The sequence below is a fragment of the Austrofundulus limnaeus genome, unplaced genomic scaffold (assembly GCF_001266775.1).
Source record: "Austrofundulus limnaeus strain Quisiro unplaced genomic scaffold, Austrofundulus_limnaeus-1.0 Scaffold258, whole genome shotgun sequence".
Taxonomy (NCBI): Eukaryota; Metazoa; Chordata; class Actinopteri; order Cyprinodontiformes; family Rivulidae; genus Austrofundulus; species Austrofundulus limnaeus.
The window spans coordinates 334,757-350,750 of NW_013952660.1; the positions used below are offsets into that span (position 1 = coordinate 334,757).

At 40.5% G+C, this 15,994-nt stretch overlaps 1 protein-coding gene across 1 annotated transcript in view; it reads right to left on the bottom strand.

Annotated features, from left to right (window-relative positions):
* Positions 1–274: 274 nt before the first annotated feature.
* Positions 275–15,994, bottom strand: part of grk3 (G protein-coupled receptor kinase 3) — a gene marked incomplete in the record, with an annotated part of 126,858 nt that continues 111,138 nt past the window's right edge. The window contains 5 exon segments of the mRNA XM_014020574.1: positions 275–3,497; positions 3,579–3,692; positions 11,413–11,549; positions 11,661–11,823; positions 15,872–15,967. Of these exon segments, the coding sequence (XP_013876028.1) occupies positions 3,336–3,497; positions 3,579–3,692; positions 11,413–11,549; positions 11,661–11,823; positions 15,872–15,967 (672 nt within the window).

The following is a 15,994-nucleotide window of genomic DNA, read 5'->3' on the forward strand; positions in this document are numbered from 1 at the left end:
AATACAGCAAAATAAACAAATTCAAAGGTAACAGATCTTTGTAATACTTAGTTTATTTACATAATAACTTTAATAGCTGAATGTTCGGCCCCTGAGCTGTTGACCTGCAGTAACTGTGGCCCCTGGAGCAGTTTAGTTGAATAACCCTGATTTAGACTGTTTATATATACTATGTTGGTTTAAACCTTTCCTTCGTAACATCAGCAAAAATAATTAACATTTCTATATTCAGTCAGGACGATGACAAAAACAAATGAGACGTGACAGAAAGCAACACGGAAAAAAATTTTTTATTCATGAACTGTTTTTACAAGCAGTCCAACACGCAACATCCTACCCGTCTCAAAACAAAAACAAAATCATTGAAACAAAATAATCTTTTTAATAATCACTGAATAATATCCATCATATATCAGTAATATCATGACCATAATTTCAATAACCCAAAAGCAGTAGTATCTGTGTTTGTGGCGTCTGAAAACAAAGAGGAGAGTATCTGACGGTGGAGGATGCTCTACGACGAGCTGTTGGCTGGAAGCTCCAACTCGCCACACAATAAATATGAAAGAGCAAAGAGTGCGATACTCCAGCAGACATGACCGTCTGGCTCCTGCAGGTCCAAGAACTCCTCCAAGTCTTTATGTGCAAGAGTCCAGCTGAAGTCTTCACCACAAACAATTAGACTCACATCAAGACTCCCCACCGCCCCTCGTTGTTTTCTACAATAAATCTTTTAAATAAACCTAAAGCATTTTTCTCATTTCATATACACATATATTTATATATACTTTCATTTTTTTCCCTATATGCCACTTTTTTTTAAATTGTGTCGAGCGTGTCTGAGCATAAAATCTATGTGCAACAATAAAAAAAATTAAAATTAAAAAAGTCCACTTGATGACCACAGGAGGCATTGATGAGGCATACTCACACTGCGCACGCCTTGAGCTGCTCTGTGTGTGTCTGTGCTTCCCACCCGCGAGGGGGCGGGGGGGGGTGGGTTTGGTCGCAGTTTGTTTCACAAACTCACTGTGTGGAACTCGACATGGTTTTGGATGCAGCTGTGTCCACAAGTTCCAACTTCCTGTTGGTTTTCTCACATAATTATTTGGCACATTTAACAACTGGTTTACATCATACTGGGCTGCTAAAAAAAAAAAAAAGTGCAACATAAATTTGAGCAAAAACAATAAAAACCATTTTGGTTTACAAAAATAAAAGACACCATAAGAGGTGGCAACATTTCTCTATAAGACAGTAAAATCTCCCCCTGACTGGTAAAGGCTAAACATTTAATAAAAATAATAAAAAAAAACCCTCATGATGCTCCTGGTGGCCCTTTTTCCTACTCAGGGTCCAACATCACAGCTCCAGAAATGCGTTGACGTCACAGACGAGGACACGGTACTGCATGAAAAATAAAAGCCCTGAATTACAACAAGTCCTCCTGCTGCTCCGTGCCGTTAACACTGCTGACTTCCTGTTCTGCAGGGGAGTGACGAGGTCCAAACAAAACACGTAAACTCTGCGAAATGAAAAGCTTTTCACCTCATCTGAGCCAGAATAACAGGAGGTAAACTACAGTAAGTCTGCTTCCTTCTGTCAACAAATAAAAAAAAAGAATTTCATGGGTCCAAAATAGTAAGATTCACATTACAAATTAATTTTTTTCTGTTCCTGTTTAGGAAATAAAAGTGTTCCTGTTGTCAGAGTGGTCCATCTGGGCAGCAGAGGTTCGAGACAGAAAAGACTTGAACAAAATGATCTAAACACAGATCTGTGTCAGTGCAAACAGAAGTGATGAAGTGAGGCTGCAGGTGTGGTGCAGGAACAAGCAGGTCTTATTTTGTTAAACACACACCAGGATGTGGCAGATTCATTTATTCTCTGCACTGGATAAATACAGGAGCTTTTTATAAATTTTTTTTTTAAAAAACAACACCCTGTTTGGTTATTTTGAACCAACACCACCTCCTTTCATCACTGCTGCCTCCTGGAACGTCCCAGGGTCTGAACCTAAAGCAGCTCAGGTTGTTCTGTCAGCTCCTGAACCCTCAGGACCACCAGGCTCTGCACCCTCAGCTCAGGCACTGAGACACTACAACATGCATTAGTTTTGCTCAAAGGTTCTCTGCCAGAACAATAATGCTGCATTTGGAAAAAAAAACCGTGACACTTTTCCCATAAAAAAACAAACAGAACGAGCAGCGGTTCATTCCTACCTGGATGCTGTACAGGGTTCTGTTAAAACTAAAAGTCCAAACATGGAGGATGGAAAAGTGTTTCCAGGACACATTTGTGTTCGCTGCACCTGAAGCTGCAAATATTCCTCATCTAACATCGTCTCTGCTCTCCGTCCACCAACACTGGCTGAGTGTGAACCTGCTGGGATGTGTGTGTGTGTGTGTGTGTGTGTGTGTGTGTGTGTGTGTGAGAGAACACGCCGGTCATCTGAGCACAGCTCTGACACCTGCCTGTCGACACCCCCGGCCCCTCCTCCCAGCCTCCACAGGTGGTCCAGAACATCCAGAACCATGAAAACACACGACTAAAACACTGAAGACGCTCAGAGAGGTTTGTTTATATACACCCCCCCCCCCCCTTCACACACACACACCTTAGTCCAGAGTCACTGATCCCCAGGTACACTGGTCGTCCCAGTTCCCATAGCAACCAGCTGCTGTTTGACAGCCAATGGAATCTCAGTCTCCATAGTAACAGGCTGCGTGGGAGTCAATCGGAAGAGTCTGTGGTCGGTCCCCGTTTCCCGGACCCCCCACCCCCTCTGAGGGTCCAGGGAGAGGGGAGGGCAGGTCCTCAAGTCAAATATTCACGTTGGCACTTTGCACACTCAAGTAAGTGAGGAAAGGGAGGAAGGAGGGAGGAGAGGATCCACATCTGCAGCACGTTTTTATTCTTGTTGTTTTGTGTTTACATTCTCCGTAGTAGCCCCTCCCCCCACCATCAGCACACAGAGGAGTGGAGCTCTCCTGTGGACGAGTCGCTGTGCTTCAGGGGTCCAGGAGACACGACTCCATGAGAGTAGGGAGGGGCTACGTGACGGGATGAAACCCTTCATCACATCCATGTGGAGGGTCTTCAGGACCTGAACCCTCCAGCCTCTCTGTGGCAGAGTCCCGTTAATGAAAAGATAAATAACCCAATAGATTGGTCGTTGAATGTGTGTGTTTGTGTGTGTGTGTGTGTGTGTGGAGGGGGCGGGACTTGAGCACTTGTGTCCCGATGTCTTACAGTGATGAGGTGGTGTGCAGTGTGTGTGCTAAGGGATGTGTGTGTTTGTATATATTTATATATACACATGTGTGTACATGTATTTACAGGCCATTACTGTTGCGGTGTGTGAGGGGAGGTTTGGACAGCTCCACCACACCGGCTCGGCTCTTCCCGATCACCTTGGGGGCGCGGCGCAGCAACTTCTGAGCTTCTGTGAACGCCTCGTTCAGCTCCTTCTTCCACTGCACGAACTCCGGGTCGCTCTGCGGACACGGGGAGAAAACAAACACACGGTCTCTCTCTCTGTCCTAACGTCAGCCAGCAGCGACAGGTGGAGGTCCTACCTCACACTGCAGAACAAACTGCTTCCCTCCTTTGATGCGCAGCAGGATGCACTTCTTGTCTTTAATCTGCGTCTCCTCCACCGACACGATCTGCTCCATGGTCAGCAGGTTTTGCTGTAAACAGAACGGACCAATCACAAACGAGGAAACGCAGAAGGAAATATTCATGTTTGGGTTTAGAGGGCGGAGTCAAGTGTCCAACGTTGAACCGGTTCTTAATTCCCTGACCGTAGGGGAGCTGAATGAGGAAAACTGGACTCAGAGCAGCACCAAAACTGTGCAGATGTAAAACTAAAACCTTGTGTTTATGTGTTAGCAGGAGTAAACAAAAACTAAACTACAAACTCAGTCAAAACTTTAAAGGGATCCATGTTTATTTGTAACATTAGAATTTTTTTGATAAACATTTATTTTTAACTGTAAAATAAAAACCGTTAAAATACTGTAGGATTATCAGTTTTTATAATTTTTAAAAATATATTTTAACATGGATGGGGCCATTTTATTTACACACAAAGCATTCTGGGTAAATGATGACGTAGATAGGTCCTCGGTGTGAGGCTGCTAGCGAGCTACATCCACCCTGAAGGTTAATCTTGGACAATATCTGATGATCGACTCTTTTAAATGAAACCAGAGAGCGTGTTGACAGAGAGCAGAAGGTAGAAATGACTCAGCCTGGAACTGAAAATATGGATGGAGGACAACAGAGCTGCTTCATGGAAGAAGAACCTCAGCTTAGACTGTTAGCCTTTGTGCTAGCGCCATATTGTCTTATATGTATTAGCTCGGTGATAGCGCGACAAACAAACAAGCTAAACTGAGGTCCTTCATCTATATTTTCAGTTACAGACTGAGTCATTTTTGTGTTCCCCTCTCTGTCATGTGGATGGAGGACCTCAGTGACGAGAGGAGAATGTGTAGCGCTGAGCTAATACATATATATGGTGATAGCGTCGGGGCTAATACTAAAGCTAACAGGCTAAGCTGAGGTTCTTCTTCCATGAAGCAGCTCTGTTGTCCTCCATCCATATTTTCAGTTCCAGGCTGAGTCATTTCTACCTTCTCCTCTCTGTCAACGCTCTCTGGTTTCATTTAAAAGAGTCGATCATCAGATATTGTCCAAGATTAACCTTCAGGGTGGATATAGCTCGCTCACACCGAGGACCTATCCACGTCATCATTTACCCAGAATGCTTTGCATGTAAATAAAATGGCTCCACCCGTGTAATATATTTTTAAACTTTTAGTTCAAAAATGATAAAAACTAAACATCCTACAGTATTTTTACAGTTTTTATTTTACAGTTAAAATATATGTTTATCAAATAAAGTCTAATGTTACAACTAATCATGGATCCCTTTAAAAGTTGACTTGCCTAATCCTGCAACTAGAGAAAACAGACCCATTTGTCCCAGTAGGGCTACCGTAGATTCTTTGCAGTGTAACCATTTGTTTCATTGATTCTTTCTGATCCTTGAAGAATGAATCTGTAATAGGTCATGTTAATCTTATGTAGGAAAAATATGCGTTGTTCAAAATGGTATGTCCAAATAAACAGGAATCTGCTGGATTTCTTCTTTAACAAACTTTATTTTCAATCTTCTGACTCCAATCAGGTTCACAGTACAGCTCTCAGCAGGCCTCAGTGTAAGACCTTGGGCTGAACCAAAACAAAACACAGCTGCCCTGCTCTGAGCAGAGACTCTGTAACACACTGACAACTTCTTTCTACTATAACAATGAATTGACCTTATAATGTTCATCTCTTCCTGGTTACATCCTGGAGGTGTTACCTTTTACGTCACACATCAGAACGTATCTCATTTTTGTTTAAATTAAATCACAGAACACATGATAACACACATACCAACTTGTCTGCTTTAACCTTAAAGGCTGAAATGATCAGAAAGTATAAAATAAAAACTGCATTTAACTAATCAGTTACAAAATTTCCTTCACTAACATAACCAGCTTTAGTTTACACTGGTTTGTGACAAACATAATGCTAATCATTTGTTACCCATCCCATCGAAATGAGGATTAGGTCAAATTAGGTCAAAATGACCTAATCATATTTTCTGATTCCTGGCTTTAAACGCTAATTTTATATTTAGATCAATCGGATGTCATTAGTAAATCCAGAGATATAATTTTATTTGTCTTGTTGGTTACAATAATACACAAGTATTTGGTCTAAATCCTAATTTTAAGTAATTTTAATGAGAATTTTTTTCATCATTTGAAAGAAAGAAACCTCAAACAGTATTTGAATACTGAGATTTTCCAGCTGGAATGAAACAAAAGCTTTGCTAGCTCACAGGGAAAATCTCAATATTTTAAGGCGTTTTTTCCTCAAAATCTGGTTTTTGGTTGCTACTGCTCAAAAAAAGTGCTTCAAAAAATTTTTTTTTGGATATTTCAGACAGCTCAATGAAATGATACATTGATAACACATTTATTTGTTATATTTTGACAAAATGTAATTTTTGCAATCTGCCTATTTCTCCACAACTTTTAGACTTAATGCTCATTTCGATGTGATGGGTCACATTTTAGCTTTTCGTTAGCCTCATGGCATAATTGCCTAAGACATATTTGGTCACAAATGACTTAAGCATATATGCTACGAGCAGTGTTGTATAAAGTACCTGAAAGTGATACTTGAGTAAAAGTACAAGTATCTTATCATAAAAATACTTTAGTTGAAGTTAAAGTCTCCTCTAAGATTATTACTTGAGCAAAAGTCTTAAAGTATCTGATTTATTTTGTACTTAATTATGTAAAGTAAATTTCTGACATAAAATGTACTTAAGTATTAAAAGTAAAAGTACTGAGTAAAAATGAGCAGTTACTGGGAGGTGACCTCTTCAAAAAATATTTTTCTAAAGGTGCGCAGCTTTGATGGATTCTGTACAAACTTGCTACAGTATCAGAATGGTATATATTTATACTTCTCATACAACCATAATTAAATTCACTCTATCCAGGAGCCACAATTTTTCAGGGTAGTATTTTTTAACAATAAAAAGCCAAAATGAAATAGAAGTTACAACTTTCTACTTCTTACCTTTTTTTAAAAAATGTAAGGAGTAGAAAGTACAGATAAACAAAATTTCTACTTAAGTACAGTAACAAAGTATTTGTACTTAGTTACTTTACAACTCTGGCTATGAGGCCAACGTTTTCTAAAGCATTTTAGCATCTATGCTAATTGCTCACCAGTCTGGGGTTACTGGTTTTCAGGCTCATTTGGACATCAAAGGTAAATATAATAAAGGATATGTTTTATCTCACTTTTTATTAAAATGAACTCAATGCAACATCAACAGGAATAAAGATGTAAATAAATTGTTTGGAACAAAATTTATAAAGCCACTGTTTTGTTTACCCACTGATGAAGTTGCATTTTGTGAAAAACAACAAACTAAATATTGGGGACTAATCAAGTTCTGGCGAGGATATTTTTTGTTACAGCCAGGAAGGAAGCCCATCCTGTTTAAATTCTACATATAATTACAAAAATATTTACTAAATATGATTTAGCTACACACAATTTAACAATGTGGTCTTTACCAGCTTCTAAAATGATTGAAATTTAATCTAATTAAGTGAACAAAAACACCCAATAGATTCCACCACATCGGTCCAGATTCTAGCAGCTTGTAGAAGCTAATCTGGCAGTATTTAAGTCATTATTTAACTGAGTGTAGCGCGACCCGTCTCACATTAATCAATTCTTCATGGAATACAGACTTGGCTAAAAGCTGTAGAAAAGAACGGTTTGGAAGCAGTTGCTGCCACGACTCATCCAGTGACAATGCTTCCTGACCAGTCATGAGCTGCGTTTCCATTGCAAATGTGCGCAAAACTTTGTCGACATTCTGTTAATGTCGAAAAAACAGTTTCACAATTGCGGTGTTTCCGTTAAGTGAGAAATGCTATTAAATTCACGCGTGAATACGTTTGTTCTCACGATAAGTCATTACAAACATGGCGGCGATGGATGTAAACACATTGCATGTTGCTACCGCGACACTAGCGCTCATCATCAGAGGAGATGTCAGCATCTTTTATCGAGGCTTTCCAGCGACAAGCCCCTTTTACTTGGGAGCGGCTACGTATGCGGTGTTTTTGGAAAATTGTAGTGGGTGAGTTTACTACTTTCTTTTACAACTTCGGTGATTTTACTACTACTTCTACTTCCTGCTGTCTTCTTCGTCTTTTTTTTTCACCAGTAGAAACAGCCGGTTCTTGATCACGTGACTCCCATGATGCAAATAAAGTGTTTCCATTGCAGTTTTGTGAAATAAACCAATTTCGATACGGTCGAAAAAACCACCTCATCCTAGCTCAAAAACATTTTGTCGAAAAAATGAAGTTTCTTCGAAATTGACGTGTTTCCTTTGAGCAAATTTATTTTCGTAATTCTAATTTGCGCATTTTCACGGTCAATAGAAACGCAGCTAATGTGGTGGTTTTCAGTAGGACTTCTGATGGAATTTAAGCCCACTTTTATTTACATTTTTGTTTGCAGACATTTGTTTCTGCTCAGGTCTCAAAACAACATTTCAATCAAGGTCAGGTTCTGAATAGGGCTGCCATGATCAGTCGACTAGTCATGATAACTGTCGACTATTAAAAACATTGATAATTTAATAGTTGATGCGTCATTTTTTTCCCCCTAACATTGTTTTTCTCTCCAAACTGCTGCGGCACCTTCCACTGCAGCATCTGCCTTTCTGTCCTTGACACACAAGCACAGTAGAGGTAATTAGGGCAGTAGAGGTAATTAGGGCTGCCACAAACGATAATAATTGGTGATTATTCGACTATAAAAAAATATACAAAGTTAGAAAAAAAACGACACATCGACTATTAAATTAGTCGTTGACGATTTTAATAGTTGACATAATCGCAACTAGTTGGCTAATCGTGGCAGCCCTGAGTCTGAACTCTGACTGGATCATTGCAGCACCTTAATTCTGTTCTTTTTGACCCGTTCTGTTGTACATCAGCCTCTGTTTGGGATCATTGTTCTGTTGGACTCAGTTTGGTCCAAACGTCAGCTGTCAGATTCTAGAAACCTTTGGTCTATTCAGGAGTTCACGGTCCACTAAGTGACTGTAAGGAGCCCAAACCATCCGCCCTCCACCACCGTGCTGACAGCTGAGCTGTTTGTTATAATTTGACATGATTTCTCCAACCATGTTTTTAAACATTGGCTGTGATGAAATTCAGGGGCTGGGTCCTCCGAACGCCAAATTTGTCGGCCGCTTAGTGCTGCGCTGGAGGGTGGCTAAATTCGAAGACTCCTCTGATGCGATCCACAAACGCTTCCTTTTTCCCTGATTTGAGGTAAGGGTCCGATAGATCCTTCTCGGCCCATCCTATCCCATGATGCATTACAGGCAGACTGGAGAATTTATTCTGCTTGTAATGGTGGGCGAAGCGAGAGAAAGGAGTACTGTTTTAAATAAAAAATCTGGCGGTATAAAAATTGTAAGTTGTGTTGCTTTTGTCATTTTCATAAACATGTTTTAAAATATCATAAATCAGACGAGCTGATAAAGTCCTTTAAATGTTGCCTTTAAGCTAATTGTTATTTTATAACATTAATAATAACAATAATAATACAATAAAATTTTACAATTTTGACCTATTTTTGCTTCTGTTTAGCATTATCATGGTGGCTAGGTGACAGGACATACAGTGGGTAAAATAAGTATTGAACACGTCAACAATTTTCTCAGTAAATATATTACTAGAGGTGCTAATGACATGAAATTTTCGCCAGATGTTGGTAACAACCCAAGTGATCCATACATACAAAGAAATCAAACCATAAATGTCCAGAAATGAAGTTATTTGTAATAATGTGGAATGGCACAGGGAAAAAGTATTGAACACACTTACTGAAATTTATCAAATACTTTGTACAAAAGCCTTTGTTGTCAATGACAGCTTCAAGATGCCTCCTGTATGGAGAAACTAGTGGCACGCATTGCTCAGGTGTGATTTTGGCCCATTCTTCCACACAAACAGTCTTCAAATCTTGAAGGTTTCGTGGACCTCTTCTATGAACTCTGATCTTTAATTCTTTCCATTGATTTTCTGTTGGATTCAGGTCAGGTGATAGGCTGGGCCATTCCAGCAGCTTTAGTTTCTTTCTCTGAAACCAACAGAGAGTTTCCTTGGCTTTGTGTTTGGGCTCATTGTCTTGCTGAAATGTCCAGCCACGTTTCATCTTCATCATCCTGGTAGATGGAAGCAGATTTTTATCAAGAATGTCTCTGTACATTTTTCCAYTCATCCTTCCTTCAATTATTTGAAGTTTGCCAGTACCATATGCTGAAAAACAGCCCCACACCATGAWGTTCCCACCTCCAAACTTCACTGTTGGTATGGTGTATTTGGGCTGATGTGCAGTGCCATTTGACCTCCAAACATGATGTGTATTCTGGCATCCAAACAGTTCAATGTTGGTCTCATCTGACCAGACTATATTCTCCCAGTATTACACAGGCTTGTTTAAATGTTGTGCATCAAACTTTAAAGGAGCTTCAACATGCTGTTTCTTCAGCAGTGGAGTCTTGCGTGGTGAGCGTGCATACAGGCCATGGTGGTTAATTCTTTTCACTCCTCTGTCAGAAATCTTGTGAGGAGCACCTGGTCGTGGTCGGTTTATGGTGAAATAATGTTCTTTCCACTTCTGAATTATGGCCCCAACAGTGCTCACTGGAACCTTCAGAAGTTTAGACATTCTTCTGTAACCGATGCCATCATTATGCTTTGCAACAATAAGGTTGTGAAGGTCTTGAGAGAGCTCTTTACTTTTACCCATCATCAGATGGTTCTTGTGTGATACCTGGCCATCATTTGGGACTGAACCAGCTGATATTAACTTGCACTGACAAGGGGCAGGCTTGCTTTCAAATTACTGAGAGAGTTCAGCTGGTGTCTTGGCTTTCCATGCCTTTTTACACCTCCCTTTCTTCATGTGTTCAATACTTTTTTCCTGTGCCATTCCACATTATTACAAATAACTTCATTTCTGGACATTTAGGTTTGATTTCTTTGTATGTATGGATCACTTGGGTTGTTACCAACATCTGGTGAAAATTTCATGTCATTAGCACCTCTAGTAATATATTTACTGAGAAAAATGGTGACGTGTTCAATACTTATTTTACCCGCTGTGTGCTGGGATATGGGTGGGAATAAAGCAGAAGGCTATAGACCCTTCGAAGGACCCAGTGCCTGAATTAGGACACAGACATTACCTAATTTCCCTCTGGGATCAATAAGGTATTTTTGAACTTGACCTGAACTTTTGAATTAAAGCCAAACATCTCTACTTTGGTCCTGCCTGTTTGAAGGATGTCTCAGAAGTCCTGTGGTTAATGTAGACATTCACATTTTACAGAAGTCACCAGACTGATTGATGATGGTCAGGTAATCCATACACTTTGTTTTGGTTTGAGGTAAATAAATTGGTGGAACCTGTTGTGTGTTTTTGTGCACTCGAGGTTGAGGTTTGCAAGAAGCTGCAAATACAAACAAGGCTGCAAATACAAGAGCACTACTGTGTGCAAAGCGAGGGGTGGGGTGGCATCTCTAAACCCGCTGTGGACAGCGGAGAGCTGGAGGCAACACTCACCCCGTCTTTCTGCATTTTAAAGGCTTTTAGCCACTTCTCCTTCAGTAGTGAGTCAGGACAGACAGACAGACAGACAGACACTGTTCACACACTGACACAACAGCCTTTTGCTCCAGGACAGACAAGCTGACTCACATCAGTGTGAACATGGAGTGTCCTGCGAGGCTGACTCACCCGTGACTCGCCCTCCCCCCTCCACTCCACTCGGTTAGGGAACAGATAGAAGTAGCGGCGCTGCCACTGGGTGAGGAACGGGTTCCCCAACTTCAGCATGTAGCCGTGCATTATGCAGTCCTTCCCCAAGGCGTAGTCTATACCCACACACACACACACACACACACATACACACACACACACACATGGTTAGCAACTCTGACAGTGTCTCGCAGTGTACAGACACGTCATTCGGCCGGTTCCATTACCCTCCTCGTGGCCGAGCTGCTTGTTCTTGGCCCTCTTGCGAGCCTCGATCTTGTCTGTGTCCGAGTTGACCGCCTCGTAGACCGTCTCAGCCACTTCCTGCTGCCAGCGCTCCGATATGACCAGAGGGAAGTTCTTGTACAGCTCCTGGTCGCTGTCCAGCAGCTGAAAGGGAGGACACGAGTAGTAAATGTCTCATGTTTGAACATCATCATGGGCACTAAGATGACCTGATGAGGTTAAGCTTGTAGCCACACTAAGGAGATTAAGTTGACCTCATTGTATCTAACCTGGCCTGTCTTGATAAATGGGTATGAGTTCATAAACAGCCTCAAGTCTAAAACACAGAGATCTGCAGTGAGGAGTGTTCTCAGAAACATGTCCAATTACATCAACAAACATATGTGATGCATCAAGCTGAAGTGGCTGTAATCATCATCATCATCATCATCATCATCTTTAAAAACCAGATCACCAGATATCATCTATTTGTCACTAGCTGCGTTTCCATTGACCATGAAAATGCGCAAATTAGAATTTCGAAAATAAATTTGCTCAATGGAAACACATCGATTTCGAAAAAAATTACATTTTTCGACAAAATGTTTTTGCGCTAGAATGAGGTGGTTTTGCGGCCGCATTGAAATTGGTGTATTCCGCAAAACTGCAATGGAAACACTTTTTTCGCATCACGGGAGTCACGTGATCAAGAACCGGCTGTTTCTACTGGAGAAAACACGACGATGAAGATGATAACAGGAAGTAGAAGTAGTAGTGAAATCACGAAGTTGTAAAAGAAAGTATTAAACTCACCGACAACATTTTCCCAAAAACACAGCATACGTAGCCGTGCCCAAGTATAAGGGACTTGTCGCTGGAAAGCCTCGATAAAAGACGCCGATGTCTCCTCTGATGATGAGCGCTAGTGTTGTGGTAGAAACATGCTATGTGTTCACATTCATTGTCGCCATGCTTGTAATGACTTATCGTGAGAAAAAACATATTCACGCGTGACTTTAATAGCATTTCTTACTAAATGGAAACACCGCAGTTGTGAAACTGTGTTTTTTTTTTACATTAACAGAATATCTACAAAGTTTTGCGCACATTTGCAATGGAAACGCAGCTATTGTCATTATAATGATGAGATCCGTGTCTTTGGGAATGTTTCAACCACAAAAAATTATTTTCCCTCGTCCACTTTTTAACTTTTGATCTGAAACGAGACTGCCACTGAACAGGAAAAGAATGTCAGTCAACAAAAACATATTGAAGAGCTGCTGCGAGATCTGTGAGTACGAGGAAAACTGTTCAGGAAATATCGCTAAAGGCCACAACACTGTGTCGTCAGGGGCCAGCTGTGGCTTCAGGTGTGTGTGTATGTGTGTGTGTGTGTGTGTGTTGGGAGTTATTGTTTAAGATAATGGGAGGTAATTTTTTATGAGCATCATCTGCTGCCTGTGGTTTGCTCTTTGGTTTCCATCAAAACAAGAGTGGGCTTTTAGGAGTCAATTTGTCTGATGTACAGTTGTGGTCAAAAGTTTACATACACTTGTAAAAAAACATAATGTTATGGCTGTCTTGAGTTTTCAATAAGTTCTACAACTCTTATTTTTCTGTGATAGAGTGATCGGAACACATACATGTTTGTCACAAAAAACAGTCATAAAATTTGGTTCTTTCATAAATTTATTATGGGTCTGCTGAAAATGTCACCAAATCTGCTGGGTCAAAAATATACATACAGCAACATTATATATTAGTATTTGGTTACATGTCCCTTGGCCATTTTCACGGCAACTAGGCGCTTTTGGTAGCCATCCACAAGCTCCTGGCAAGCTTCAGGTCGAATGTTTGACCACTCTTCTTGACAGAATTGGTGCAGTTCAGCTAAATGTGATGGTTTTCTTGCATGAACCTGTTTCTTTAGCACTGTCCACATGTTCTCAATGGGGTTTAAGTCAGGACTTTGGGAAGGCCATTCTAAAACCTTAATTCTAGCCTGGTTTAGCCATTCCTTTACCACTTTTGATGTGTGTTTTGGGTCATTGTCTTGTTGGAACACCCAACTGCGCCCAAGACCCAACCTTCGGGCTGATGGTTTTAAGTTTTCCTGCAGAATTTGGAGGTAATCCTCCTTCTTCATTATCCCATTTACTTTCTGCAAAGAACCAGTTCCACTGGCAGCAAAACATCCCCAGAGCATAATACTACCACCACCATGCTTGACAAGTAGGTAAGGTGTTCCTGGGATTAAAGGCCTCACCTTTTCTCCTCCAAACATATTGCTGGGTGTTGTGGCCAAACAGCTCAATTTTTGTTTCGTCTGACCAGAGAACTTTCCTCCAGAAGGTTTTATCTTTGTCCATGTGATCAGCAGCAAACTTCAGCCGAGTCTTAAGGTGCCTTTTCTGGAGCAAGGGCTTCTTTCTTGCACGGCAGCCTCTCAGTCCATGGCGATGTAAAACACGCTTGACTGTGGAGACTGACACCTGTGTTCCATCAGCTTCCAAATCCTTGCAGACCTGCTTCTTGGTGATTCTTGGTTGACTCTTGACCATCCTGACCAATCTCCTCTCGGCAGCATGTGATAGCTTGCGTTTTCTTCCTGATCGTGGCAGTGACACAACTGTTCCATGCACTTTATACTTGCGTATAATTGTCTGCACAGTTGCTCTTGGGACCTGTAGCTGCTTTGAAATGGCTCCAAGTGACTTCCCTGACTTGTTCAAGTCAATAATTCGCTTTTTCAGATCCACACTGAGTTCCTTTGACTTTCCCATTGTAGCTTTTGTAGCTGAATCTAATCACTGGGTCAAATGAGCCCTATTTAAATGGGCTCATGAGAAGTCAACAGCTGTAGTCAATCAGAATCACTTACAAGAAGTGAAGAGGCCATGACATGAAGCTAATTTGATTGACACAACTCGCTACATCACCAAAATTGACAAATTTTGTTGCTGTATGTATATTTTTGACCCAGCAGATTTGGTGACATTTTCAGCAGACCCATAATAAATTTATGAAAGAACCAAATTTTATGACTGTTTTTTGTGACAAACATGTATGTGTTCCGATCACTCTATCACAGAAAAATAAGAGTTGTAGAACTTATTGAAAACTCAAGACAGCCATAATATTATGTTTCTTTACAAGTGTATGTAAACTTTTGACCACAACTGTATCAGCTCTCTGACTCTGGGATCCCACTTAGATTCTTCTGTTTGAATTAGATTTGCTTTTAAACAAAGCGTAAATATGTTATTGGCGGTCTGATGAGTCAGCTGATGGAAAAATTGGAGTGATTATCAGTTCGAGCAATGACTAAACACCAGCGAATTTCTTTCTTTATTTAATAAAACGTAGTTCTGAAGGCAGGTGATTATAGTTTTCCTCCTATGTGCCGTCGGTCTGTTAAGATAAATTTCTCACAAACCACTAGAATGATTTTACCTAAATTTTCAAGAATCGATGGATGTATTTTAACGTCATTCAAACCGATGAGACGAGACGACCTCGGCAAACACAAAAACAAATAGAACTCAGCCAATTTTACTGATGATGAGATAAAAGCTGGTGTTGGGAACAACTTCCAGCTTCTACAACAAGAACAGTGCAGATCTAGACAGCATGGTTTAAAACTGGCACAGGTAACAGAAAACATGCAATGATCCTTGCATACATTTTTATTTCCAGAGACAGATTAGGCCAGATTAGGAGCCATTTTTGAGGGGAAATAATCGGTTTGTTAGAAGCCAAACAGCAGGTATATTTTTAGGAAAACAAAAGACTGTGGAAGATTTAAAAACTAAAGTATACCTTTTATATTAAATATTTGAATGGGTTAAAATTTGCTGTGACATATTTTAGGTTACATAAAATGAAAAGTTTGGAAAAAGCTTCGACTCCATGTGACGAGAAGAGCATAAAGAAACCAGGTGGATTATGTGTTTGAATGACACGTTATGTGTGTAAATCAGAAATATATTGATTAAACTGAAGTCTTTGTTCTAATGTGGAGGTCTTACTGTTTGAAGAAGCTGTTAATGACATCCTGCACACAGAAGTGACTTTATAAGCCTTCAACTGCACATGTGAGTCCAAACCATAAATCTGATTCACAGATTTGGTTCCTCAACAGATTGGCATCACTTCAGCTGGGAATTAAGAATAATTAAAAAAAAAAAAACACATGAACACACTGAGGTTTTACCTTGATGCCCTTGGTGTCCTCCTCGTCAAAGGAGCCGATGTCGAAAGCATCTGCAGCATTCACTTCTCCTCTGGGTGGGATTAGAGGAGGAGGGTACTGCAGGGAGGGGGGCAGAGAGAGTAG